Source organism: Hippichthys cyanospilos, chromosome 17, assembly GCF_059441005.1.
Source record: "Hippichthys cyanospilos isolate Australia breed blue-spotted pipefish chromosome 17, RoL_Hcya_1.0, whole genome shotgun sequence".
NCBI classification, from domain to species: domain Eukaryota; kingdom Metazoa; phylum Chordata; class Actinopteri; order Syngnathiformes; family Syngnathidae; genus Hippichthys; species Hippichthys cyanospilos.
Genome location: NC_142385.1, coordinates 13,198,707 through 13,226,041, shown reverse-complemented (window position 1 = coordinate 13,226,041; position 27,335 = coordinate 13,198,707). Strand labels below are relative to the sequence as shown.

The 27,335-nt window shown below is 39.1% G+C and overlaps 1 protein-coding gene across 1 annotated transcript; it reads left to right on the top strand.

Annotated features, from left to right (window-relative positions):
* The first annotated feature begins 280 nt into the window (after positions 1–280).
* Positions 281–27,335, top strand: LOC148409762 (heparan sulfate glucosamine 3-O-sulfotransferase 6). Its single transcript, XM_088439564.1, has 2 exons — positions 281–946; positions 26,120–27,335. The coding sequence occupies exons 1-2, from the start codon at positions 495–497 to the stop codon at positions 26,745–26,747; spliced, it is 1,080 nt and encodes a 359-aa protein (XP_088295690.1). The 5' UTR covers positions 281–494; the 3' UTR covers positions 26,748–27,335.

Below are 27,335 nucleotides of genomic sequence, written 5' to 3'. Positions count from 1 at the left end.
CCCTGCAGGTTTTCGCGCATGCGCATTGGAAGAAAGGATCTAAAACGGACAGCACCTGTCTGTCCCAGTACGTTTCGAGTGCAAAGGTTAAAGTTGTGTCACAGGGGTCTTTCAGATAGCAGGTGGCCTTTAAGAAGCCACATAAATCCCACAAAAAAAATCCCAAGATGCAATTTTGCACAAGCTTGAAGAAGCGTCCGCTAATTATTTCGGGAGGGGCGTGCGCTTTTATAGCGAGGGCGTGGAAAACGGCACTCACTCGGGATGAACTGATGAGTTCCCCCGCAGACTACAGACGGGAGCAGAGCTGAAGATCCTCCCCTGGATTTTATTTGGCGTCGATCGTTCGCGAGAGCAAGAAGTATGGAGCGCGTTTTGACGCACGCCGCGCAATTTGTGCACCACTTGCTCCAGCTCCGAGGAGATATTTTTTCCCTTGCTCTTTCAAAAAGTGCCTTTTAGACAGAAAAACCAAACCACAACTATGAAGACTCATGGGATGTAGTAAATGGAGAGCTGCGTTCAACTTGGGACACCTGAAGGTGCAGTCCAAGCTATCAGTCTTCTTGACCATGATCCTCCTCTTCGTTTATCTCTTTTACTGCCTTAACGGATTCTGCGAGTCCTTGCCAAGACCGGTCTACGACCAACAGACTCGCCACAAGGGCAAAAATGTCCAAAACGACGCACAAGAGACATCTCCGAAGCAAGCGTCCTTTGCGCGGGACCAGCTGTCGGATTTTGCCTACAGCACAATTAATAATACGATCTCCGTAGCGAATAACTTCGGGAGCAAAAAGTTTCCTCAGGCTATCATCATCGGGGTGAAGAAAGGAGGAACCAGGGCGCTCCTGGAGTTCTTGCGCATCCATCCGGACGTGAGAGCGGTCGGGGCCGAGCCTCACTTCTTCGATCGCTTCTACGATAAAGGACTGGACTGGTACAGGTAAGATAAAAAAAAAAAAATAACAAACGACGCACAATGAATTCGAATCAGAATCACGTCTCGTAGAATATTGACTCATTTTAAATCACAATGTCTTTCGCGATCGTCAGTTTTAGACAATTAAATACATATATGGATGATATTGTAAAATTATAATCATTTACATGTGTATACAGGATTTCTATTGCTTAGGAAAGTGTGGCTCTTTTTATTTCTTCTCACTTATTTATTCGTGTCCATAGTTGTGGACGTTGGTTTTTAATCTTTATCTTTTGACTCATTCAATGTGCCCTATTAAATCCCTGATTGGATCTGGGACATAATGGACACAAAAGCGGACACAAATGAATAAAACGAATCTGAAGAGGACATTATCAAGTTGAATGTAGCTACTGCATGTTTGAATATTGCTATTTCTCTATTTTAATATCTCCTACAAGCTTTTAAATCTGTGATTACTCAAAAAAAAGAGAACATTATATACATTGACATACAAAGTACATTTTACCAAATATGTTTGCGGTTTTTGATGATCGAAATTAAAATGCAGTAGTGCAGAAAGCCAACGCGTTTAATAAAACAAGTTATATGTATAAAATGTTAAAAAAAAACAGCGTATGAATCAAGAACAATAAAAAAAGACCTTAGTTAAAATGTGACTATCAATGTCTATTACTCACTCAAATTCTTAAATTCATAAACATAAAAGTTAAATACAACCGAACTGTACTCAAGCGGAAATCCTTTTGCATACCACTAGAGGGAGGCCATATAACACTTGTGGTACCCAAACCACACATTAAAAAATGACTGAGGTAGCTCAAATACATTTGACTTGATTTGACATTGCACCTGTGATGCAATGTAGATGAAAGTCGATTAAAATCTCCATTGCAAGCCACAGCATCAATATAAAAATGTCTTTTTACACAATTTGATTTCACATGTTGCTTTTGGGAACAAATGCAGAATATTTTTTAAGTGCATGTAGGATATTGGTGGTCACAATGGCATGCCATTGGTGTCACATTAAAGGGAATGAGACAAAGAGACAAACAAAAAATGCACACGCGTAAAAAAACTGCTTCAAAAAAATGAATGTGATCACTAAGATAAAAAAAAGTACAACAAAACAAATGCAAAAAACTGCATGGAATTAAAACGACTGCAAACAATTAAAAAAAATGCTTCAAAAAAATGAATGTAATCACTAAGATGAAAAAAAGTACAACAAAACAAATGCAAAAAACTGCATGGAATTAAAACGACTGCAAACAATTAAAAAAAAATGCTTCAAAAAATGAATGTGATCAGTCACATGAAAAAAAATACAACAAAAAAATGCAAAAAAACCCCACTTGGGATTAAAACAACTGAAAAAATGTTTTTTTAAAAATTGCATCGTGATCAAAATGGCTGCAAAGAAAAAGTGATCAATGCCCTTTGATCCCGCCCCCTAGTGGCGCCCACTTCCTTTGTGCGGTCAACTTGCAGCATACGTTGTCGTTGCAGCTGTTTTTTTCATCCTTGATTTTTTTGTGTGCATCTTTTCGTCGCGGTTTTGCAGCTTTTTTTTTGCACTACTTTATTTGTAGCTTTGCTTCCATTTGCTTTTGTGATTGCATGCAATATTTAATACATTTACATTATCATTATTTTTCGTTTGTTTGCCTCGTTCGAACCAGAAATACGCCCCCCCCCCCCCCCCCCCCCCACCATACAAAGTAGCCCCCCCCCCCCCCCCCCCACCATACAAAGTAGACTAATACAACTTTTGCGCACATACTGACACGCAAAATACATGTTGCAAAACCCAGTTGTTGTGTTTGAGCACCTGCCAAAAAAAAAATGGCCAACTTGTGTAAATGATTGTACCTTGAAGTGATGCAATGTCTTGTCAATGCTCCATAAAAAGCACTGCTGTAAAAACAGCACCGTTGCACTCTTGTAAAATACTTCCATTTTTGGGACATGGAAAGCGTACCATGGAGACCAATAAGGAATCCCGAGTGTAAACGTTTCCTTGAGGGACTGATGTCATACCCATATGTGATTTAATAAATAATTCATCTTGAAGTATGTCGTACAATTCTAAACAGAATTCAATACGTTTCAAAAACTATCATGCAAAACACACACACACAATAATGGAATGAGGGGCACCGATTGCTAAGTGGATGTTTAATCCTGGATGACATATTTTAGACAATGTATGATCCGAACTGGAGCTGGATATTCACCAGAGAAAACGTATGGAGCTCCAACAAGCTTTTTTTTTTCTCTCTCTCTCTCTCTCTCTCTCTTCTGTGAGAAATAGTTAAGGATTTTCTGCAGGATTTTTCTTCAGAGTGCAATAAAGTACAGTAAGGGCCAAATTTTGGTATGACGGGTCGGTAAAACACACACACTGCAAAAAGTCCATTTTAAGAAAGTAAAAAAGGCGTACAATAAGAAATATTTTTATATGTTATATTATATTCTTATATATTCTATATTTTAAGATTTCTGTAGAGTATTTTTCTCATAAGAAGTAAAGATCATTTTAAACGATCAACAACTTAAGACCATTTCTCTTAATATAGGAAATAATAGCCAACACAAACTCTTATGATGAGACTAGACTGGCACATATAATTTCTCATTATTAATTATTTATTTTCACAAATTGAATGCAAAACCTTCCACCGTTGAAGGCATCAAATTTGAAGCATACACAGCAAAACACAAATAAAAAAAATGCATTATATATATATATATATATATATATATATATATATATATATATATATATATATATATATATATATATATATATATATATATATATATATATATATATATATATATATATATCATGCATTTTATATATAAGTACATAAATATATATATATATATATATATATATATATATATATATATATATATATACATTTAAATATTTTATTTATAAATACATATATATTTATATATTTATTTATTTACGTATTTATATATAAAATGCATTTATTTATTTTTTTTCCCTAATTTTTGGTCTGACAATGCAGCCTGTCAAACGTTTTTCATATTTTGTTACCTATTTGGTCATAACTAGCCTGAGGGCTATTGCTTTTCACCAATATGCATAATAGCAACCTTAATGGAGCAAATAAATGTGTCCCGAACACCGAGGAGTTCCAAACAGGCCTGGGCCGATACATACTGATGTTTTTGCACGGGCACGACTAACACATTACGCCGGACAGCCAGCTAAGAGCTCTCGGGGACGGCGGCGTATTCAGTCCCCTGCCAATAAATTGCTGTTTATTGAGCTGACACTCAGCTTCCCAAAGTGTCGGCGTGGGTCCCCCGGGGTCGGCCTTCATCGCCAAGGCTAGCGTGATCGCAGAGGAGGGAGGATGCGCTTGTTGTGCGTGGTGCTCATGCCCTTCTGGAAATTCGTAGAATGGACCCAAAAAAAAAAATCATAATTCAATTGAACGGATTTTTAAAAGAGGCGGAATGGAGAATGGGTCATGTGTAAAACGTGGTTGTAATTAAAAAAAAAAAAAAATGGAACTAGATGCAAGGACGGATCAATAGAAGCGTGTAATGATCAGGTCAGGGTGAGAGGAAGATTGAAGACTAAATGAAAGCGTGTGTGTGCACAAGGGTTGGTTTGTTTTGCTTTTTCACACTTTTCAGAGGAGCCGCGCAATAAAAAGGAGGAGGTTGGGGTTCACGCCACGAATGCATTTCTGATGAGCGCATTAGCAGCGTGAGCAGTTCATTTGGGGACTAGTAAATGGACTCGCTGCTTTTAATTGAGTAGGTGGTTTTGCATGGAAGAATTTAAAATACCGTATTTTCTGCATTGTAAGGCGCACCTTCAGTAAATAGCCTATTATCAAAGTATTTTCATATATAAGGCGCACCGTATTATGAGGCGCATAGAATAGAAGCTACAGTAGTGGCTGGGGTTGCGTTATGCATCTACTAGATCAGGGGTGTCACTCATTTTTACCATGAACCACACTGTAGTTATAATTTTAGTCAGTGGGCCGTTATGACTGGAAAGTCAAACGGATTTTGAAGTGTGATCGTCACACATTTACACACACAATTGGAGGATGCGAAAAAATGTTCAAAAGGGGGTATCGATAACATAAATAATGTAAAGAGTTGGAGACAACTTGAAAATGTTGCATTTTAACCAGAAACTAAGTCATAATTAGCACTTCTCGGGCCACGTAAAATTATGTGAGGGGCCGGATCTGGCCCCCGGGCCTCGAGTTTGACACATGTGCACTAGAAGGGAATGTCAACAAAACAATCAGATGAATCAGTCAAAGTTTACTAATAGACAGAAGAATAGAAATAGAAGAATGGGAAAGAAAAATCTCTGAATCATATTTATGTTTTTTTTATTTATATTCTTTTAAACTTGGCCTTGGCATCGATCCAAATAGTCTTTTAATGTCATCAAGATCCAATTTAATATCAATCTTAATGTTTTTAATCAAATTTCAACCAAAAACCTATTTTGTTTTGTTGATTTTAAAGCCGTTTCTGGATTTATTTGATGACATTGCGGTTCCCATATAAACTGCTTCAAAATTGGAGCATACATAGCACATTAAAATTTCAAACGGGGTGTTATAAAAATCATCATAGTGAATACATTTAACAGAGGTAAAAATGTAATGAATACGGGGATTGAGTTATGTCATTTTTTTTATCATCTAAAATGGAAAACTTGTGGTTTACGCTCTGAATAAGGCGCACCGAATTATAAGGCGTGCGGTCCACTTATGAGAAAATTGAAGGCTTTAAGGTGCGCCTTATAATCCGTAAAATACAGTATTCTACGACTTTGTCATATGACAGTGTCCCTTTTTTCTGTCGTAATGAATTATCAGCTTCATGACCCAAAATGAACGTGTGTCAAGACTGGTAAGTTACAATAAAATCATTTCTTTTTAGAGGTTCTGAGCTCCAATTGAAAAGATTCCTTCTGCAGACGCACCTCATGCAACTCATTTTATTGAAGTCATCGTGAGTTTAGCTAATGGACTAAATATGTACTGCAAAAGCGCAGAGGGTGGGTAACTCTCATGTAATGTGATAAATTTGCCTCTTAGATTTTGTGCCAGATGCGCAGCTAAGAAAATTTAGAGAAGCACAAAAGTCAGATTTATGGTAAAGTCGTGGACCTCGTAAATTCGTCCTCGTTGGCGCGCCAGTGTTGCGACGGGGGAATTCCGAGGAAGTTTTAGCTCAACTTTTTGGCCGGCTGCGAAATTGGCGTCGTGATGGCCTAAAGGTCATCAAACCGCTGTCTATCACAAATATTGATTCGGGACTTTAATTTGGCATTTTTATGGATGTGTCTGGTGTTTTATGACCACTTAAGATGAAACACTCGCAATTACGGATCAGGTTTTATTAGGGTGACTAAGACCAAGATGGCAGTACGCTGCAAAAAGTTCATTTTAAGAAAGTAAAAAAAAAAAGGGTCATAGTAAGAGTTCTTTTTTTTTCTGCCCAAAAAGGAAAAATAGCTTGTGTAGAAAAAAAATTGTAAAAATGCTCATTTTAGTATATTAAATCAAACGTTTTTTAAATTAATATTTCTTTGCTCAAAACATTGATATTTTTTTCCTTATATGGTTTTGATTTATCTTCAGCTTGAGACCATTGTTCTTAATTAGGAAATAATAGCATAAAAAATCGTTTTTATTTAAAGCAACACTTTTGCATGTGTATAATTTGAAGAAAAAAATCAATTTTATCTATCGACTATTTTAAGAAATTGCATCAGAGAAGTTTGCTTGAATCTACCAAAACAGGCTTGAATTTTGAAAGAAATGAAAAATATTGCTTACATTTTTCAGAATATTAGAACCATTCGCTTTTATCTAGACACATATCATGCTTCTTTTAAGCTACAATTTGAAAAAAACACTTTATTGAGATCTATTTGCTTAGACATGTCTTGCAACTTGCTTGAATTAGGATTTTTGCACCCAGATTGTTCTTAAAATTATGTTAAAAAAAAAAAGTCTTGAACTAGGTTTTCTAGGCAAGAAAAAAAAACTCTTACCCCATTGGTAGCTTTTCTGCTTAAAATTTACTCAATTTTTTTTAGATTTTTTTTTTGTCCGGCACTTTTTGCAGTGTAGAAAATGTTAGACGCAAGAAGACCATTAAAATGTTCCTTTTGCGGCTTTCCGCCGATGTCAAACCGCCCGTCCCTTGTACGCTTTTATCCGGCTCATTATGTGTCCCCTTGCTCTCGTGACAAAAACGGGGGCCGCTTTAGCTCGCTTTCTAATCCGCTGACAGCACGCGTCAACGCCGCGCCAATTGCAGCCGTGTAATGACAGGTCAGGCATTAACACGGACAGCTCAGGGACATGCGCGGGGGAGACGATTAAGCCCCTCCCCCCCCAAACGAGACCTTTTGGAGTATCGGTGGCTCCCCTCCCCCGACCTTTCACCTTGCATTGCACAATGATGGCATTTGTTTGATCCTCATGTTGTTTTGACATGGTCTGCCACAATTGAGCCTCTTAACTCTTCTCTTATCTCATTCAATGCCAAAGGCGTATTTTTACGTTTTGTAAAAGTCCTGACATTCAGTCCCACATACTTCCTTGCTCCTTTCATACCAAAAAGTCCGGGAACTTCAAAGAAGTCCCTGGTCCTGGTCTGCCCCCAACAAGTTTATGAAAGTAATCAATTACTTTAGGTCATTAAGTACTTTTTTAATGTTTGGCTTATGGAAGGTCTAAAAATGGCTAGTAAATATGAACAATTTTTTTGGTATATAAACACTAAAGTAATTGCTTTAATCATTAATCAATATCGATTACTTGAGTAATTTATTAGCTAGAGTAATCAATTACCTCACTACTGGAAATATACATTACTTTCTTACATTTAGCACCTAAAGTATTTACTTTGTACTTAAATACCTAAAGTAATCAATTACTTTAGCACCGAATTCCTTAATAAACATCCATTACTTTCTTACATTTAGTACCTAAAGTATTTACTTTGTACTTAAAAACCTAAAGTAATCAATTACTTTAGCACTGAATTCCTAAATAAACATCCATTACTTTGGTGCATTTAGTACCTAAAGTATTTACAGTATTTACTTTGTACTTAAATACCTAAAGTAATCAATTACTATAGCACTGAATTACTAATAAACATCCATGACTTTGGTACATTTAGTACCTAAAGTATTTACTTTGTACTTAAACACCTAAAGTAATCAATTACTTAGCTCTGAATTACTTAATAAACATTAGCAGTACCTTGTGTTTTATATATATATATATATATATATATATATATATATATATATATATATATATATATATATATATATATATATATATAGAGCCAATGCAAAAGGTCAAAGGGCTCCATTCTTTCATTTCTCCCCTTTCCCCATCCTCCAAGTCAACGCGCCGCTTCCCCCCTCCCCGCCGCACACGACGAGCAGAAATCAGGCGCTATTATTCGTTTAGCATAATCGCACGCTAAGTACGCGGCGGCTCCCATATCAATTTGAAGCAGACTCGTAGCGTCGGCGGGCCAAGAAAAATGATGTGAAAGCGAGCTGGAAAGTATCACTTAAACGTTGATTCCCCGCGCTTTCAAAGTGCTGTCTGCTTCTTTGGGAGAGCCTTGGCCCCCGCGCTCAAACGCTAACCAACTAAAACACATGGACATCCTTAAAGGAAGCATTTGGCAAATTGTTTCAGAGCAAACGCTTATATGTGGAAAAGCCTTGGATTTGCCATGGACTGGAAGCCATTCTGTGGTTTCCTGACGGCGAGTGAACGTTTCGCGCGGGTGTGCGCGCGGGAGGTCAGACGCGCCCATTCTTACCTGCAGCTTGCCCGCGCATCTCGGCGTGTCGATTTCTTCTCGGCGTGGGAAATAGGATGCGGGTAGATGTGTCATTTTGCAGTGTTGATCCCTCTCCTCTCTGCCTTTATCACACGCTGCAAAAAGTCCATTTGAAGAATTTTAGAATAAGAAATATGTTCTTATTTTTGTCTGAAAAGGACAATATCTTGTGTGGCAAAAAAATCTCCAGGAAAATAATGCTTTTTTTCAAGGTATTAAATCTAGCATTTTTCTAACATTTCTTTGTTCAAAACGTTCACATTTTTCTCATCAGATACAAAGATGATTTTGAATGATCTTCAGCTTAAGACCAAGACTACTTCTCAATTCAGGAAATTATATTTAAAAAAAAAAAAAAACATAAGCATTGTTTTAAACATTCACCGCTATGTTTTCCTACACTGCAAAAAGTTTTAGAAAGTAAAAACGCCTTATAAAACGAAAATACTTTCTCTAAAAAAAGTAAAAATTATTATGTTGCATTAAGAAAATAATGCTTAATTCAATGTACTAAATCCAGCATTTTCTTAAGATGTCTTCGCTCAAAAAAAAATCAAAATTTTCTCCTAAGATAAAAAGAGCATTCTGAATTTTTTTCAGCTTAAATTCATAGCCATTTTTCTTAATTAAAGAAATTAAATAAAGCAATCTTATTATAAGAAGGGACTTACTCTTAAGCATTGTTTTAAACGTTTACAGTCCTTGAGCAAGGCACTGCACAACAGTAATTTTTGTGCCTATTTAAAATAAGAATGATTTAAGTTTGACAACTGTTTTCTTAAATTTGTTTGCCTAATATTTTTTACATTTTTTTCCCGTATTCGGTCCGTCACTTTTTGCAGTGCAACATTACAGAAGAATTGCATTATCTCCTGAATATTCAATCTTGTTGACAAGAGGCTGATACTCGTCGCCCCTGCTGAAATTTCCACCACAAGGTCGGGGTGTCGGCCAATCGGATTTATCGGCTTTGTTCGGGCCACTCAAACTGCAATATCAAACAAATGGACAAATTTGCTTTCTTCTTAGGTCAGTGTCTCTAAATCTGTCTGGTTATCGACTCATCTTCTGCCCCCGTATTTCTTGTCTAGTGGCTTTGAGGAAGTTAACGTTGCGTAATTCAGCAGGGAGCGGGATGCGCTACTTAGCCAGGAATGCCCAGGTTTTATTTCCTGTCCGTGAATTTTCGAGCAATCGCAAGGGAATCTTTGGTTGAATTCCTCCCCGAGCGCGCTCTTTTTTTGGCGTTTGAGAAGTGGAAAAAAAGAGCAATGTATATGTTATGCTGCAAGAAAGAAGGCTTTGTGCAGCAGATGGAAGGGGGGGGAGTGGGGGGGGGGCGATGCTTTTTAAGCTGCATCGACGCTTAAAGGAAATACTTTTACCAGGATGCATGTCAGAAGCAATCAGCGCTACATGCACATGGAAAGAAATGCGCTCACCAGACAAAAAAAATTAGGAACATCTGCGCCATGTAGAAAAGCCCGATCAAACATTCCAAAATTATGGGAAATTTTGATTGAAGCTGTTATGGAGGTATTAATCTTGGGCTGCAGCTATCTTCAGATAATCTATAGGAAATATCAAGTATTTAGCTACTTTCCTCCAAGAAATTTTAGACAAATCGCTCCCCATAAATTTCGGTCCAAGAAAGAAATTTGCCAGCTGGTTTGTTGAAAAGTGATCAGTAGAAACAGCAACTTTTTTAGGCAGTCACACCAGCCGATATGGAGCACCCCAGCATTGGTAGCTAGTGGCTAATTTATGCTAGAAAGCAGCTATAAAGGAGCCTGCAGCAACGGTTAAAATTGACAACAGATGCCGCCAAACAGCGTAGTTACCGTAATTCCCCAAATATGACACATTTTTTCTCTAAAAAACAAAGGCATGGCTGCGGTAACATAAAAAGTTTTTTTTTATTTTTTTTATTCAACACCATTCCTGTTGTAGCTACTGTAAGAGCACCTCGTGTTAGCTGAGGTTGTTACGGCCTTATTTCGATAAAAGAAGCAAGCGGACCGAACCAATGTCAGAGTCCGTCCAGGATCATGTAAAACTTATGATGTCTCCAGCTGATTCCATTAAAGAGAACACTCAAAGGTATTCCATTGGACTCGTTTATTAATTGTGGTGTTTTGGAATATACGCTCAATCATAAACTGCTCAACAACTATGGATATTTATGATGCAATTAACTCGAACCACGACACGAGGAAAAGGAAAAACTGCTTCAGGCGCATTCAACATTACACGGGCGAGGCGTTCACTGAACGCTCACAATTCGGCAAATCTGAAACACGTTAAACTTAACCCGCAACAAATATATAACTCACGAATGAGAAAACAAGAAAATATGAAGACTTTACGAAAGATGAGAGTCATTCTGTTTTGCTTTAGTTTTCACACGTACTCGAGATCAACAATCGCATTTGAGACTAACAGCTGTTGCTGCGATTGGCTTAATTTTTTCCGAAAAAATCCGGAGCGAGAGAAAATTGAGTTTTTTTTCAAACCGAGGTACCGAGTGACTCAAGGACTAGTTTCAGCCTTCTATCAATCCAACAATATGGTTATTGTTACTGGAGCGTGCAGTGGTTTAGCATCATAGTGAGAGCTTGTAGCAGAAAATAATAGCCACAATCACCACAAAATAAACATGTCGTTAAACAAATACCGCAATGACAGTTCCCATAATATTTTTAAAAAGTGCTTTTATTGTACTGCTAGCGGTGGCAGTTGAAATGAATTACGATCAACGAGCGCACATTGAAATAAATTCCCTCCCTTTTCGAAAAGGCTGAGCTGTGACATCCGCGTGTTTGTTATTTATGAAACATGCCGCGATTCTTAAGTCAATACTGAAAGTGTCAATTAAAACCGGATTTTAAACGCAGCTCTTCTTGACCATATCATACAATTGGCCTATGATACGAACGAAAAACTGTAAGCTATAATCAAGCGCGACAAACCGGTATAGATTCCACCCCGGAAAAACGGAGAAAGGCCGCGTCGTCAATCGTCTGTATTTTTGACACGTCCTCATTGGTTGACCTTTCTCATCCCGTCAATAATAATGGAGTGGGATGGTTGGCACCGGTGGGAAGCGTGCGAGGATCACTGGGAGCTGCGCCGAGTCTGTTTGTGACTAACTCAACAGATTTCAATGGCGTGGCTTCTCTATTTTTGTCCTCGGCATTTCAATTTGTCTGTGATATTCTTGGGTGAAAGATAAGACTATTTTTGTCAACTTTTGTCGTATTTAGCTTTACCGCTGACTGTTTTAAATGGCCGCGGCGGGTTCCATTGTGAGATCGACTCGTATGGTACGGTGGAATCTTTCCAATGAACTCTGTTCTGAAAGGTCAGATGACTTCAGAGTCGGTAAAATGGCGACTTTTTTAGCCATTTTCAGAAGTAAAAAAAAAAGGAAAATTTGTCTATAATTGACCTGATAACCTGAAACTTTGCACTCAAATAACTCTGATTTGAAAGCATTTCGGAATGAAAGAATGGTGCAGTTTTGAACGCTACCCGTCATTTTTAACCTCTGAGTGTGTTTATTATGCTTTTTGAGATATGTTTAACATATATTCGGTCTTCAGTGTGTTTCAGAACACAAATTGACAGATAGAAAACACCTTTCAGGAGAAATGAAGACGCTGGAGTAAATTTGAGCTCCTCATTGTCGTCTGCAAGCGCTGAAGGTTATATTTTGAAACGATACAAAAATATATAGTACAATTATAACACACAGTTATTCAGGTTATAAATAACTAACATTTAAACAACATAAAATGCGATGCTTTCGCAAGCTCGTGGAAGTAACGAGAACATTGGGAGCTGTTGGACGGAAACTAATGTGTTGTTTGGTTGACATTGTTGTTGCCCCGTGAGCAGGAGATGTCATGTGATTAAATCTGCCTATCATAATACAGGTTGGAATGAACTGAAATAAGATCAATTACTCAAAAACGGCTGAAGAGGGAGGCAAAACAACATACTATTACAGGCCATGACAAGTCCATTATTTCGGGTGCGGCCCATGTGGCTTGGTACCAGTTGATCCGTGGACCGGTACCGGCGGTTGGGGACCTTTGCTCTAAACTGAAAATGATATCTTATGTGTTTTTTTTATTCTATCCACTTTACATGAGGTAGGCAAAAAAAAAGCTTCAAAGTTTATCCTAGCTTATTTATTGCATTCCTGCCATCAATAAGGGCATTTGGACGAATTCCCTAAATGGATTTGGTCAAAGTACATACACTGGAGTACATCCAAATGCCCATGATGAAAAAAAAAAAACGGCCAAATTTGTGTTCAAATATGCACATGGGATCTGGAGTCTTGCATGTTCCGTTATGATGGATCTGTCTACCCAGATTTGCGTAAAATTGATGAAACTCGCGTCTTGGGTGCCACTGAGTCAGATGTAAGAGGGAGGGACCCATAAAATATGTAAAATTTCTCTGGGTTACACCCGTTGGCAAAATTTCGCGTACAAGAAGGCGATTCATCTGTGGGCAGAGCAAAAACACGGCAATTTCAAGAGGTGGTGCTCAGGCCTAAATATCAAAGCAAACAATCCCTCAAATATGCATGCATGGTCTTTGCATCTTTCCAAGGAAAACATCATTTTGACATGAAACCTAAACAAAAACAAATATAATCCCTGTTTCCTCTATGGCCATTCGCTGAAAGGTGACACTTTTGAAAAACACTGTCCTCATCATCTTAAAGTCACGCTATGCATGCGCAATCTGCAACATTGCAAGATTCAAATACAATGAACGCGTGATGGCTTAATAATCATTTCTCGTGGATTTAATTTGATGAACAGAAACTATGACAAACAATGAGCCAGAAAATGTTAATCATGAGTTTAAGCCCATCAATTATAACATCTATAATTTATTTCAATTATGCGGCCATGGGACGTAAGCCTCCCAATTTTAATTATGTGGTAAAAGTGTTGGAATCAAGCCCGAGCAAAAACCTTATTCGCGCGGAATAATTTTAACCCTTGCAGGTAATAAAGGATTGAAAAGAGTTGAAATAAAGTTTCCCATTGACTTCAAAGTTGCCAGCGTTGGGTTTTCTTCTGTTTACGTCACGTCTGCCTGGAAAGGCGGCTAATTATTGATTGTGTGTAGCTGTCAGTGGTGCTCACCTCTGTTTAATGTCTGACTACCACGTAAAGCAGGGTGAAAAGGGGAGCCAGTTTGTTTAGGGCCAATGAAAACCAGCCTTCGTTCCAAAAATGCCATAAAACACACCTACTCTGCATCCGTCGGTGCTAAAACTCTTTCTGAGCACCTCCTGTCTCTTTGACGTAAACACGCAGTGAAGAATCCGCTAACTGTCAGCGATGCTGGCGCTCATTTCGAGGGGAAATGAGATTAATTATGCCGGGAAGAGAGCCTGCGCTCAACAGTGAGGACACTCAGAACAAGACACAGAGACGGGAAATAAGCAGAACCAGTAACTACCTCACTTCATTCTAAAAGAAAAAAAACATCAGGGTTTCGTGAGAAATTTGTAGGAAAATGTACAGTTCAGTGACTTCAGCAGCTAATATGACAAACGGGATAGACATGCTGAACTGGAAATACAAATTTTTTCCAAGATTTTACGGATGGACAGCAGAATGACAAAAATATTTGAATGATGACGGACTAAGAGCGAAGGAACAGTAAATTTCATCCATCATTTGAATCCGTTATGGCTGGAAAGTCAGTGCTTGCACTCCATTTTAGAGTCATGGTTACTTGAACTGAAATGCATACATATTCTTGCTCAACACATTCATTATATAGACCTGAAGTCAAAGCAATGTTTAGAATGAAGTATTAATATATTTGTGTGTTAATATGCTGTTTAAATGTGGCTTGAATGAATAAATCGCTTGCACGTAGGTGAGCAAAGAATGCTGGGATGGGTTTGCAAGGCATTTAAATAATCTATGAGCATATGACAAACTGACAATCTCACTCTGGTTGGCTTTTACATTTTTAAATTCCACAAAAAAGGAATTATCTAGTATATTAAGCTCAGGAAAAAAACATGCATTTCACTTGTAGTGTATGTTCAAATGTGTATTTTGTTTCACACAGCAGTTTCTATAAGTGGTTTTGGTCAAAAATGACTGGAGAGATTTAATTGGCTGATTGTATAATTGTTTGTTGCCGGGCACTAATTTAGACCCCCCCCCCCACCGCAAAGTACCGTGCGTACGGCATTCCACAGATGTTTCCATCTACAAGCTGCAAGTACTGTAATATCATCCATGTCACCTCCTATCGCAGATCTTGTGCTTTAAATTGCCGAAAGCCGATATGTCTCATTTTATACGCGAAAGTATTTTCCACTGTCAGAATCATGTTCGCTCTTGCGATTCTCTGCATCCCCCAGATTGTGTTCACCTGTTTCGTATTACTACTTCGCGTTGCATTTAGGCCGCTACGACGTCTCGTGTCTGTGCCGGCTTGCGCGTTCCTCGTTGCTGGTGCATTCCTGCCTCCCCGTTTCCTGTTCTCGCCTGCGTAATTGCCCGCCTTGCCGAAAGTTTGGACTTTTGTCGAATTACTCCTGTTTACTCACGCCGCCGGAAGTCCGTACCAGCAAGTTTGTGCGCGCGCTGATTGCTCGCCTTATCGAATGGGAAAATCTGCGGCGGCGTTTTCGTCGGGCCTACACGCGGTCCGCTTTATCTGAGCGGCTCGGGGCTCCGGGGCCCCGCCCTATATTCAGAGCGCTCTCCTAAACACAGGATGGACGATCTGAAGATGGGGTGGAGAGATGAGCAAATTACAGATTCTCGCTACTTCCTGACCCCACTGATGTCATAGTGTCCTGACCGCAGTACCATAATTGGGCTGTTAAAATGGAAATGTGTGGTGTATTGTGATATCCCGGGGAATATACATAAATAACATATTTCATCCATTAGGAAAAGTGATGGCATTTTTTTAAAAACGGGTGTGGTTTTAAACCATATGTCACGTCGGTCGCCAATATTAGATTGATTATACTTGCGTCCCCTTTTCTTAATACTGCAACTTTTGTGTCACCAAAACATGACCGTTTATTCCAGTAAACATAATTAGTCTTGTAACGGGAAAGTCTCAAACTCACATTGACAAAGCTCATCAGACGGAACGCGCCGAGCGTTTTGCACCCCAGACGTTTAAAAACAACAACAAAATCTGTACTTCCAGTTTAGTACCGCTCTTTTTGTTGCTTTGAACTTGAAACGTTTATGTCCGTTTATGCGGCTCATTAGATCTGTTGAAAATTAAATATGAGCTTTTTCTACACACTGTCGCAGTTATCGTCATACGCAGGCGGGAAAGAAAAAAAAAAAGCATCCTCTAATAAAACTGGTCTTGTAAATGAGCATATGCACAAGAGACCAGTACACATACAAACCTCAGACAAACTTTAATGGACTCAGTGTGAAATTGGCTGGCAACTCCCCAGGAGCCGGCCAATAAGAGCGCTCGATACTGTCTGATCCTGAGAAGTCACTTCCGAGCAGTTTCCGCCCGCAGCTCCCTGTGGTTGTTTTGCTTCATTGTTCACAGTTTCTTTGAAAGGAAATCACAGCCAGCTTGTAGGACGGGAAACAGATTTTCAGTCAATTGCCATTAGCACACCACAGAGCAGTCTGTTTGAAGCTATGTTTACTCCGTGTTCCCTGTAAACACACCACTCCCGTTTTAAGGCCCCTGTGTACAAAACGTGGATGTCCGATGACAAATTTTCCACAGCGAATGACAACGCTGTAGTGGTACATTGGGGTGAACGCAACGTTTGAGCTATCTCCATGTGTTGTATATAATGTCGATAGATAGATAGATAGAGAGAGAGAGAGAGAGAGAAAGAGAGAGAGAGATATATAGAGCTAAATCGAGATAGAGATATATAGAGATAAATAGTGAAAAATCAAGATAGATAGATAGATAGAAATATAGAGATAAATCGAGATAGATAGATAGATAGATAGATAGATAGATAGATAGATAGATAGATAGATAGATAGATAGATAGATAGATAGAGATATATAGAGCTAAATCGAGAGAGATATATAGAGATAAATAATGAAAAATCAAGATAGATAGATAGATAGATAGAAATATAGAGATAAATGGAGATAGATAGATAGATAGATAGATAGATAGATAGATAGATAGATAGATAGATAGATAGATAGATAGATAGATAGATAGATAGATAGAGCTAAATCGAGAGAGATATATAGAGATAAATAGTGAAAAATCAAGATAGATAGATAGATAGATAGATAGAAATATAGAGATAAATCGAGATAGATAGATAGATAGATAGATAGATAGATAGATAGATAGATAGATAGATAGATAGATAGATAGATAGATAGATAGATAGAGATAAATCGAGATAGATAGCTAGATAGCTAGCTAGATAGCTAGATAGATAGATAGATATGCTTTATAAGTGAAGCATTAATGTTTGCATTTTCGCTTCTCCAGAACAAGCAGTCGGATTCTGCTGTGTATCCCACAGGTTTTGCGGTCTTAACTTGTTTTGACGTTGCTGTCATCGTTTCATCCGCTCGCTAACATACCGATAAAATCACATTATCTAATTGAGTTATACGACGGATGCAGATGAGTTGCCAAGTAGTTTGCAGCCTGATATCAAACGTATTATGGTAGAAATGTGTAGCAAAGTGAAACAAAGGGTGACTTCCTGCTTCTTTCAGGTTGCGGTTTCTTCGAAGCTCCTGACTGACCAGCGCTGGCTCACTTGTGGCTTCCAGGCCTTGTACTTGTCCAGTTTTTCCCTCAGCTACACACATTTTTCCTACCGACCTACCCCAGTGATGCAAAACCTCCGCGTCAAAAATACTTTTCACCGTGCAGGAGTGTCTGCCAATATTAACCTTAGGTGTGCAGAATGGCGTACCACACACATGCATAGCGTAATTCGAAATATTTTTTTTCTCATCTCCTCCAGGGTGTTCTGCAAAATGAGCTTGGACTTACAAATAAGAAAGCAAATAAAATCAAAGTGAGGAAGGAGATATTACCCGGACGAGCCTTGTTCAGCTCAAGTTCTTCAACGTAACAAAATCCCCTCATTTTTGCGGACTTGATTACAGTTTCTGCTGACTTCTAATCAGCCCACAGGAGATCTTCGGGCCTGTATTTGCCCTCGGTAATGACAAACGTCTCCTTCCACACTCCAGCGATGAGCTGCTTTTACACATCTTTGAAAACGCAAAGCCTTAAGTGGTTACGGATGTTGATATTTTTGCACAAAATATTCCATTGCGAGGATCGAGGGACAGTCAAAAACGAATCGGCGCTGTAACGTGAAAGGAGAAGAAGAAAAGCAGGCATGCGTGTATGAGCGTGTAAGAAAGAAAACTGCATATGATGACAACTTGCATTAAATGATCCTCAGTGATTATACCCTGTGGTTTGGCCCTCTGAATCGCTACCATCTGACTCTGAAATTCATGCTGGAAGAGTCGGTTTTTCCTCGTCGAGCAGGGTGAAGGGGATAAAGGGGGTCCGGGGGTTTGGCCGGCGGCCAGGCCGTGTCGCCGCAGATCACGGCTTTCAGGGAACGAAACGCCAGGAGTGGAGGAAAACTCTTCTTAGGTCAGAAACACTTCCTTCATTGCCCCCAAATAGCTCTCTCTCTCTCTCTCTCTCTCTCTCTCTCTCTCTCGCTCTCTCTCGCTCTCTCACACGCACGCACAATGTGTGGGTCTGAACTTCATTGCTCCCAGATGTGGATCCATCCTGTGGACTGCATGTTCAGACAGTTGTGTGTGGTTGAGTGCCCATGTGTTGGCTTTTTGTATGCTACATGCAAACATAATTAAAATGTGTGCCCAGGGATGGAAACAAAGCAAACCCGCATCTTTTCATATATTTATAGTTCTATAAAGCGAAACCACTGATTTTTACCATGATGCGTTTTGGGACAATGGAAATAACAAAAGAAATTGATAATCTGTTTCATGTGTTGCAATTAGGAAACTTTTAACTGTTTTTTTTTCCAGTTTTATTACTGGAAATACAGAGATTCCTGAGCAGAATTTGGACCCAGAAGTTTTTATACACAAAAATGAAATGTAACCACAGTGAGCGTCGGAAACGAAAATTGGGAAAACAGTCGGAAAACTATGCAAAACTAGAATCGGAAGGAGACGAGGAAGACAGCCCGAGAGCTTGGCGGTGTTCTGATGTGTCACAGAGAACCTAAACGCTTAAATCCTATCAAGCATCCAACCTGACATAATAAAGACAACTAAAGAAGCATAGCAACACCAAGAAACACACCAATCACAATAATAAATACTGGACCCTGTCTCACAAAGATGATAAATACATGACCATAAAAACATATAGCATTAATATCACAACACATTTCCTTTCTACTGGAGTTTCAATATGAATTTTGAGGTAATTGCCTTGGAAACTAAAATTAGACTCGTAAAGTAGACTTAGGAAACTAAGTAAAACTAGACTTGGAAGGAGACTAGGAAGACACTTTCAAAGCTTGGCGATGAAGAAGCAACTGCATGGCAACTGATCCACCAAGAAACACACCAATAGCAACAATAAATACTGGACCCTGTATCACAAAGATGATAAATCCATGACCATAAAAACATATTTCAAATTCTATCACAACAAATTTGCTTTCTAGTGGAGTTTCAATATTAATTTTGAGGTAAAGGCATTGGAAACTAAAATTAGACTCGGAAACTAGACTTAGAACACTAAGTAAAACTAGACGTGGGAGGAGACTAGGAAGACACCTTGAAAGCTTGGCGGCGTTCTGATGCGTAATACATTAGCGCAAAAATAATCCGGCATCAACTCTGACATTATAAAGCAAACTGAAGTAGATTAGCAACTGCATAGCAACTGATACATCAAAAAACAAACCAGTCACAACAGTAAACACCGGACCCTGTATGACATAGGTGGAAAAACGCACGAGCATAAAATCATATAGCAACTAATTGCACAAGAGTTTCCTTCGTATCGGTGTTTCCGTATGAATTTGAGCTAGCTGCATATTAGCAACACCGGCATTACCTCACCCACATCATGCGTTGATATCCGAGTCGTAAATAGCAACCTGCTAGCCCGCCGCCGTGTAAACGGGCTCTAATAAACCTTAAGACCGCACAAACGGCCTAATGTAAAAACATGCCAACCTAACCTCCTCGCGGAAAAAAAAAACAAAAAAAAACAACTCCTAATAATCTTCACAAGATGGAAAAGAGTCGCTCTAGTGTGGTGAATGGCTTCTGTTTTTATTATGACTCTCCTTCAATCTTTTTCCTGTCACTGTCTCTTTCGTCAACCTCAATGGCCAGCCAGCATTCTTTTGATGCCGTGTGGGCTTCTTTGGTCATTGCAGGCCAGCGGTTGTTTTCTGATCTACACTACTTGAGGTCAGTGAACGGAGCAAAGTTTGCTTTCCAGCAAATGTTTGCTAAGAGACGCTTTTTCTTCCCTCGGGATTTTCTATCTAACGACATTTCATACAGGATACAAAATTCTTAATACTAACTAATGTGGGAGGTCGTATTATTAATTATTTATCCTTATTTGGAGGCTTCTGAAAACTGCAAAAGATGACTTATTTATTATTCTCTTGGTGTCCATGATTTTTTAAATTATTTTCAAGCTAATTCACGACTTTTTTATTCTCACTCATAAGATTGAAAAAATTGATAAAATTGCGCTATCAAAAGCAAAAAAAAAAATGTAAAAAAAATCTTAACCACTTGTTATGAGGAAATCACTTTCTGGTTGTGGGAAATTTTAGGAATACAGTAAATAGATCGGACTTTTGTATTAGCATTTTGTGTCACAGGAAATATTTGAAAACAATCCTCAAATGCCAAAAATAGCGTTCAGTTTTGTTTACCCGCAGATTTGCGTCAAAATTTATTGATGTTGTCCACTTTTGTGAAATTATGTTGTTGGGTAAAGCCCTGCTAGTAAGTTATTATTATTATTTTTTTTACATGAAATCAAAAACTGTAGAAGATTTTTGGATCCAATAATGTACAATATATCTATTATTCACCAATACGATCACAAGATTGGGCAATATGTATTTAAATAATTTAAATAATTAGATCACCGCATATACTTGTATACTTTTTAAGTATTAAAACGCACACACACACACACACACATACACATACATATATATATATATATATATATATATATATATATATATATATATATATATATATATATATATATATATATATATATATATATGTGACAGGTCACTCATGCAGTATAAAATATGTATATTATATACTATATCCAAAACTGTCTTAGTATGTGATGTATGTAAATTTGTAAATATTTAAATATGTAAATTTCAATACGTAAAAGTTCCTTCGTTTTGTGAGGTTGCCGAGCGCCAATGGAGGATGTGTCACAGGCTCCAGTAGATGGGGCATCCTGAAATTAAATGAGGGACTGTGCAGCAACAGTGGGAAAAAAAAAAAAAAAAAAAATGGAAAGAGGTTTCTCGGTTGGAGTTTCCTCCCATAAAGTCTTGTTAAGCGTTGCTTGATTCCAGATTGTATATCAGCGCTCGCGTCACGCGTTGCTTGAAATAAATCCGCCGACCGCAGTTTGACGAAAGTGGCCTCAAAGTGAGAGGCGGCCGCTCACGCTTTGGCCTCAAGTTCTCCTTGAAATACATCCTCATACATTTTCATACAAGCCGGCTTGGAAACTGCTTTGTTTTCCGGAACTTTTCTCCTTGTGATGTTTTACTATACGCGCTTCGATGTTGTGTATCCCTGGCTGGTGTGATGTCTCGTCTTGTGAAAAGTTATGTGTGTGGTGTCGCCCTGATAAAGTCCTTTTCAAATAGTGGGGCGCCTCCCACCTCGATGCTTTTACTTTTGCGCTGTGTATTGTAATGACACGTCTCCGCCAGCAGGTATTGCTGTGGCGCTCTCATTGTCAAAATTTGTTTTTTTTTTCCCTATATTAAATTAATGATGAATGTGATTGAAAAAAAAAAATATGGAGAATTTTCCAAGGTAAAATATTCAGGATGTTAATTTTCCAGATCCATTTACGCTCGTTATTATTTATTCTTTTTTTTTCCCCAGCATCAAACACAGTTGGTCAAATTTGTTTCTAGATTCAAGATTCAAGAGTTTTATTGTCGCAATCCTATTGACGCAATGACATTCTTATTCTGTTCACTTACCAGAGCGGACTACATTCCATAATCGAGCAAATAATAAAGTCGGCAATAAAAAAAAAAGTTTGTTATAAAAGTTTATGTCAGTTACTTTGATGCACTTTAAGCTATTTTTTTTTCAGATTCAGAATAAGCTGTGCCATGTATAAACTACTGTAAAAAGTTAATATTTGCTGTAAGTTGATTGGTGTTGTTTTTTCGTCGTTATTGTTAAAACGATACAATTTTAGGTATATTTATACAATTTTCATAGTGATCTCATTGATAGTCCCCGCAGTGAGTGTTTGGGGGGGGGCTTGTCGCAATTCTATTCACGCAATGAAATTCTTATTCTGTTCACTTATCAGAGCGGACTACATTCCATAATCGAGTAAATACTAAAGTCGGCAATAAAAAAAAAGTTTGAATAAGGTTTGACATTTTTTTATGTCAGTTACTTTGATGCGCTTTAAGCTATTTTTTTCAGATTCCGATTAAGCCGTAACATGTATAAACTCCTGTAAAAAGTTAAAGATTGCTGTAAGTTGATTTATGTTAAAACGATACAATTTTTGGTATATTTATACAATTTTCATAGTGATCTCATTGATAGTCCATACAGTGAGTGTTTGGGGGGGGCTGTGCCCTGATATAACATCCCACATCTCCATCAAAGCTCAGGGCTCACTTAGAACCCAACCGCAAAGCTCAAAGCATCTAAATATGCTTGCTCCAGAGAGGGTGTGGGGACTTTGCAGAAAAAAGCTGAAAGAGCTTTCCTGGGTTGTAACCCCGTGGCGCTGCTCCCCGCTAAGATGTCTCATACCGTCAGATGTCGAAAAAAAAAATCCCCCCTTTTTTGTCTTCCTTCGCCGGAGGAAAGTTGGCAGGATGCTGCTCACAATAGGGGTTACGACATTCCATTTTTACCACTACGCCGGCATCTGCATGAAATATATGCGCCCAATCAAGTTTTTCACAATTCCATTCCCTCCCATTTCCCTCGTTTTACACAATCGGCTTTGGCGCGGCGTTCCCGTCTCCCGAAGGCGATACGTCCTCCGAACTTGAGTCGTCGACATATCCGAGCGATGAATCAAGGAACGCGTCAACACGCCCAAACCTCGAACGCTCCACGACCGAGCAGGACAATAATAAGCGTCCGGCCAAAAGAAATAGCCGAGATTTAACGTGAGAATATCCTCGAATAACCTCGGATACCGTAGGCGCCGCCAATCTTGACGAGCGCTCACTTTTTTTACCCGGTTATTTCTATTATTTATTGGTAAAATACACCGGCTCGCCACACACCTGCGCGAAATTTATGAGCTTCATCAAAAAAATGCTTTGCAAAGATAATGCCATTGCCAGAGACGTATTAAAGTAGCAGACGGTTATCCGCTGTCGGGAAAGCAGTAGGTATTCTCCGTAATGTGCCACATGGGGCTAATTATTCCGCTCCCTTTCCAGGACCAAAAAGGTGGAGGTATGTTCCCAGTCTATAAATGTCCAGGCAACATTTTTACACTGAAGCGCAATCGCAGGGAAGTAGCATTGCGCTAAGTGATGTTTTTTAATATTTAGTCCCTCTCATGTCATTAAATAAGGGAAAAGAAATATCGCGGATACAGTTCAGCAGTTTGCGGCGCAGTTTTTCAACACCGCGATGAAAAAAAAAAAAACATGTGTTTAAAGGATACTTCTTTGACAGTGTTAATAAAACCGAGCAGCCGCTAAGTGTGCAAATAAAATGAAAGAAATAAAACAGTGGCGTCATTAAAGCTTTATGAACTGGAGAGGCATTTGTTTAAAGTCATATTTGCAGAATTGAGGCGAATTTAGTTCATCGCTGCTAATATCTATCCATCGATGTAATCGTCAATTTTCTATGGCACGTGTTTACATTGTGGTGGCGGGCGAGCTGGAGACATTGCGAGAAATGGGATGTACCATGACTGGTCGCCAGCCAGTCACATGCCTCGCACTGTACAGGCAAACAATCCTTCAAATTCACATTAAAGACAGACTAATGTTATTTTTAGGCCGATTAACAATAGTCAAGGAGCTGATGAGTCAAGAAATAAACGTCCATTTTTTTAATCAAATTGCAACCAAAAACCTTCAAATGAATTCTTGATTTTATTTAGAAAAATCCGTTTTTTTTGTTGTTGTTTTTTTTTTTTGCAAAAACTGGCAGTTTTTGCACCTTGCCCCCGGATAAATTTCTTCAAAATTAGCTCATAAATAACATAGCAAACATTTCAAACAGGATGTTGTAACATGTTAACCCTCTCCAGGCAGGCCTTGCAAATTTGCAACAGTAATATGAGAATTGTTTGAGGCATTTTTTTCTAGACGTTTGAAAAAAAAAAAAAGAAACTTTGTGCCTGAGAGGGTTAATTGTAAAAACTAATAATAATAATAACACATTTAAAACTGAAATGCAGAGGTACGAATTTAAGAATTAACATGGCGATTATTTTATGTTTTCGTTCCCCAAAAATAAAAACTTGCATTTTATGCGCCGCATAAGGCGCATTGGCTTATGAGGAAAATTTTAAGCTTTTACGTGCACCTCACGGTGCCAAAAATACCGCACTTAAATAGCTGTCGTTTTGAAAACAACACAGTTATCTCCATATAAATCTTTTAATAGTCCGAAGCCGATATGTGCGATATCTGTCAAACGCTAATTCACATCCATACCTGTAAGGTTTTTGCGATATCGGCGCCACGTTTTTTTGTTTTTTTCTACAACCTCACTGACATTTAACTATGAAGTTTCCTGTATGTGTTTTGCATTGAAAAGTGCGGTTATCGCCGTTATCATCATTGCCTAGCTGCAGTCACTTCCTAATGAATCCCACTCTGTCTGGAGACGTTTTGGTGTCTGCGAGAATCTGCGGTCCCTGGAATGATTCTAAAAGAAAAAAAAAAAAGCTAATTGACTCCTGATTTATTATAAGTAAGGAAGCCGACAACAACAAACAGCTTTTAAAGCCGGCGGATGGAACACAGGGAATATAAACTTTAGTGCTGGGCGAGTACAAAAGCAGCCATTTTAGTACAAATGCGAGGCGGTTAAAGAGCAGGATGCGAGGAAATTAGTCATCTTGTGGTTTCCTACAGAAGCCGGTCACAGGCTCCCCTCACAGTTGGCGCTGATACGGTCGCTCCATCATTGTCAGAGGCGTAATCGCACATTAAGTCTGCCGATAGGCAAAGGCGACAATCAGCCGGCATGACATGGGTATTATGAGTCGCAACTAATGAGATTTGCTTTTTTAAATGTAGTTGTATAAAATCGTGCGTATAATACACGGTGAAACTTTTTTTTTTCTCCGTACTTGTGTATAACATGGTCCTCTAATTCGCTAGCATTGTCGATCACGCCGTAAAGCATTTTTTTGGTATTTCTGAGGGAGGGTTAACGTTGGTTTTCTTTATTGTAGACGAGTTTATACCCGTTTCCCGAACTGTAAATAATAGAGACATGCCAGCAGTTAAAAAAAAAAAAAAAAAAACATAAGGAGAATGCACTGCCGTCAATCTTCTCCATGACAGTGAAGCAGCCAAACATTGTGAAAATGCCAGAAATTGTTGCAAAATAAAATGTACAATAACATGTAAAGACGCGAACCTCCTTCGCACACTTTTATTTAACTTAATAATCATAATATCCCCCCCCCCCCCCCCCGACGCATTGAGCACTGCCGATTTAGACATACATTCAATAACTTCTTGTCCTCTTGAGAACTTAAGTAAATATAACACTTGACACACATTGGCTAGCATACGTGTACACTGCATCTGGTATGTTTTGACAGAATCTATCATATCCATCAAATCTAGCGTGTAACCACTAACACGTCGCCTTCGGCGCCTCCTCCGCTCCACCTCTGCCCCTCCCTCTTCTGTCTCTGCCGGGTCCTTGTGTTAAACATGTTTAAAATGTATATTTTTTTATACATATAAAAACCCGTATAAAATACAGTGGAAAATAACGTGTTTTACGGTAACATTTTCCTTCTTTTCCCAGAAATCTGATGCCCCGTACGCTAGACGGTCAGATCACCATGGAGAAGACGCCCAGTTACTTCATCACGAAGGAAGCCCCTCGCCGCGTCTTCGCCATGAGCCGCCACACCAAGCTAATCGTCGTGGTGCGGGACCCGGTGACGCGGGCGGTTTCCGACTACACGCAAACGGCGTCCAAGTCGCCGGGCCTCCCGTCCTTCAGGAACCTGGCCTTCCGCAACGCCACCACCGGCCTGATCGACACATCTTGGAGCGCGGTGCGAATCGGCATCTACGCCAAGCACCTGGAGAACTGGCTGCGCTACTTCCCGCTTTCCAGCTTCCTGTTTGTCAGCGGCGAGCGCTTGGTCACGGACCCCGCCGGCGAAATGGGTCGCGTTCAGGATTTCTTGGGACTGAAGCGCGTGGTGACCGACAAACACTTCTACTTCAACCAGACCAAAGGCTTCCCCTGCCTGAAAAAACCCGAAGGGAGCAGCAGGCCGCGCTGCCTGGGGAAGTCAAAGGGCAGGCCGCATCCGCAGATCCCCTCCGACGTCCTGCTACGACTCCGAGACTTTTACCGACCTTTTAACCTCAAATTCTATCAAATGACGGGTCAGAACTTTGGCTGGGATGAAACGGCTTGATACCGAAAGCTTTTGGGAGTTGACCGTGGCGAGGGACAATGCAAAGTTTTCAAAAGGCCTCGCGAATCAGTTCTTTAGCTTTAAAAACGCAACGTCGACGCGGTGTAAACGCTCGATTTTGTGCGGTCGGCGTTTTTCAATTTAGTTCCAGCGCTATGATGCAGATGGAGCGTCGGAAAACTTCCAGGACTGTTATCACGAATGAAAAAAAAAAAAAAAATGAAAGCGGCTATAGAAAACGAACGAAAGGATCAAATGTATCTCCTGTAACGCGAGTCCTGGAATTTTTCTGACGCCGCTCGTAAATCTATTTCCTGAACTGTCCTTTCAATTTGAAAGATGAAAGCACGGGAAGATGCGGTGGAAAGAGGAGCAAATGAGCACTTTGCTAAGTGTTGTTTATATTGCAGGAGTCTCTCTAATTTGAAACTTTTCCTGTGGAACATCCGCAAACCGCTCGCATTCAACTGTACATTACGTTTCAGAGATCCTAATTTATAAGATAACAAGATATTGTTGAGATGTTTTTTTTTTTTTTTTTTCCTGAGACTTTTGTATTTGGAATTCTGATGAAATTGTGACTAAAAT

Excerpts from the sequence above, each read along its gene's own strand:
- LOC148409762 (XM_088439564.1), top strand. The coding sequence starts at position 495 with ATGGGATGTAGTAAATGGAGAGCTGCGTTCAACTTGGGACACCTGAAG. Across the intron at positions 947-26,119 it reads AAAGGACTGGACTGGTACAG|AAATCTGATGCCCCGTACGC; the intron begins GTAAGATAAAAA and ends TTCTTTTCCCAG.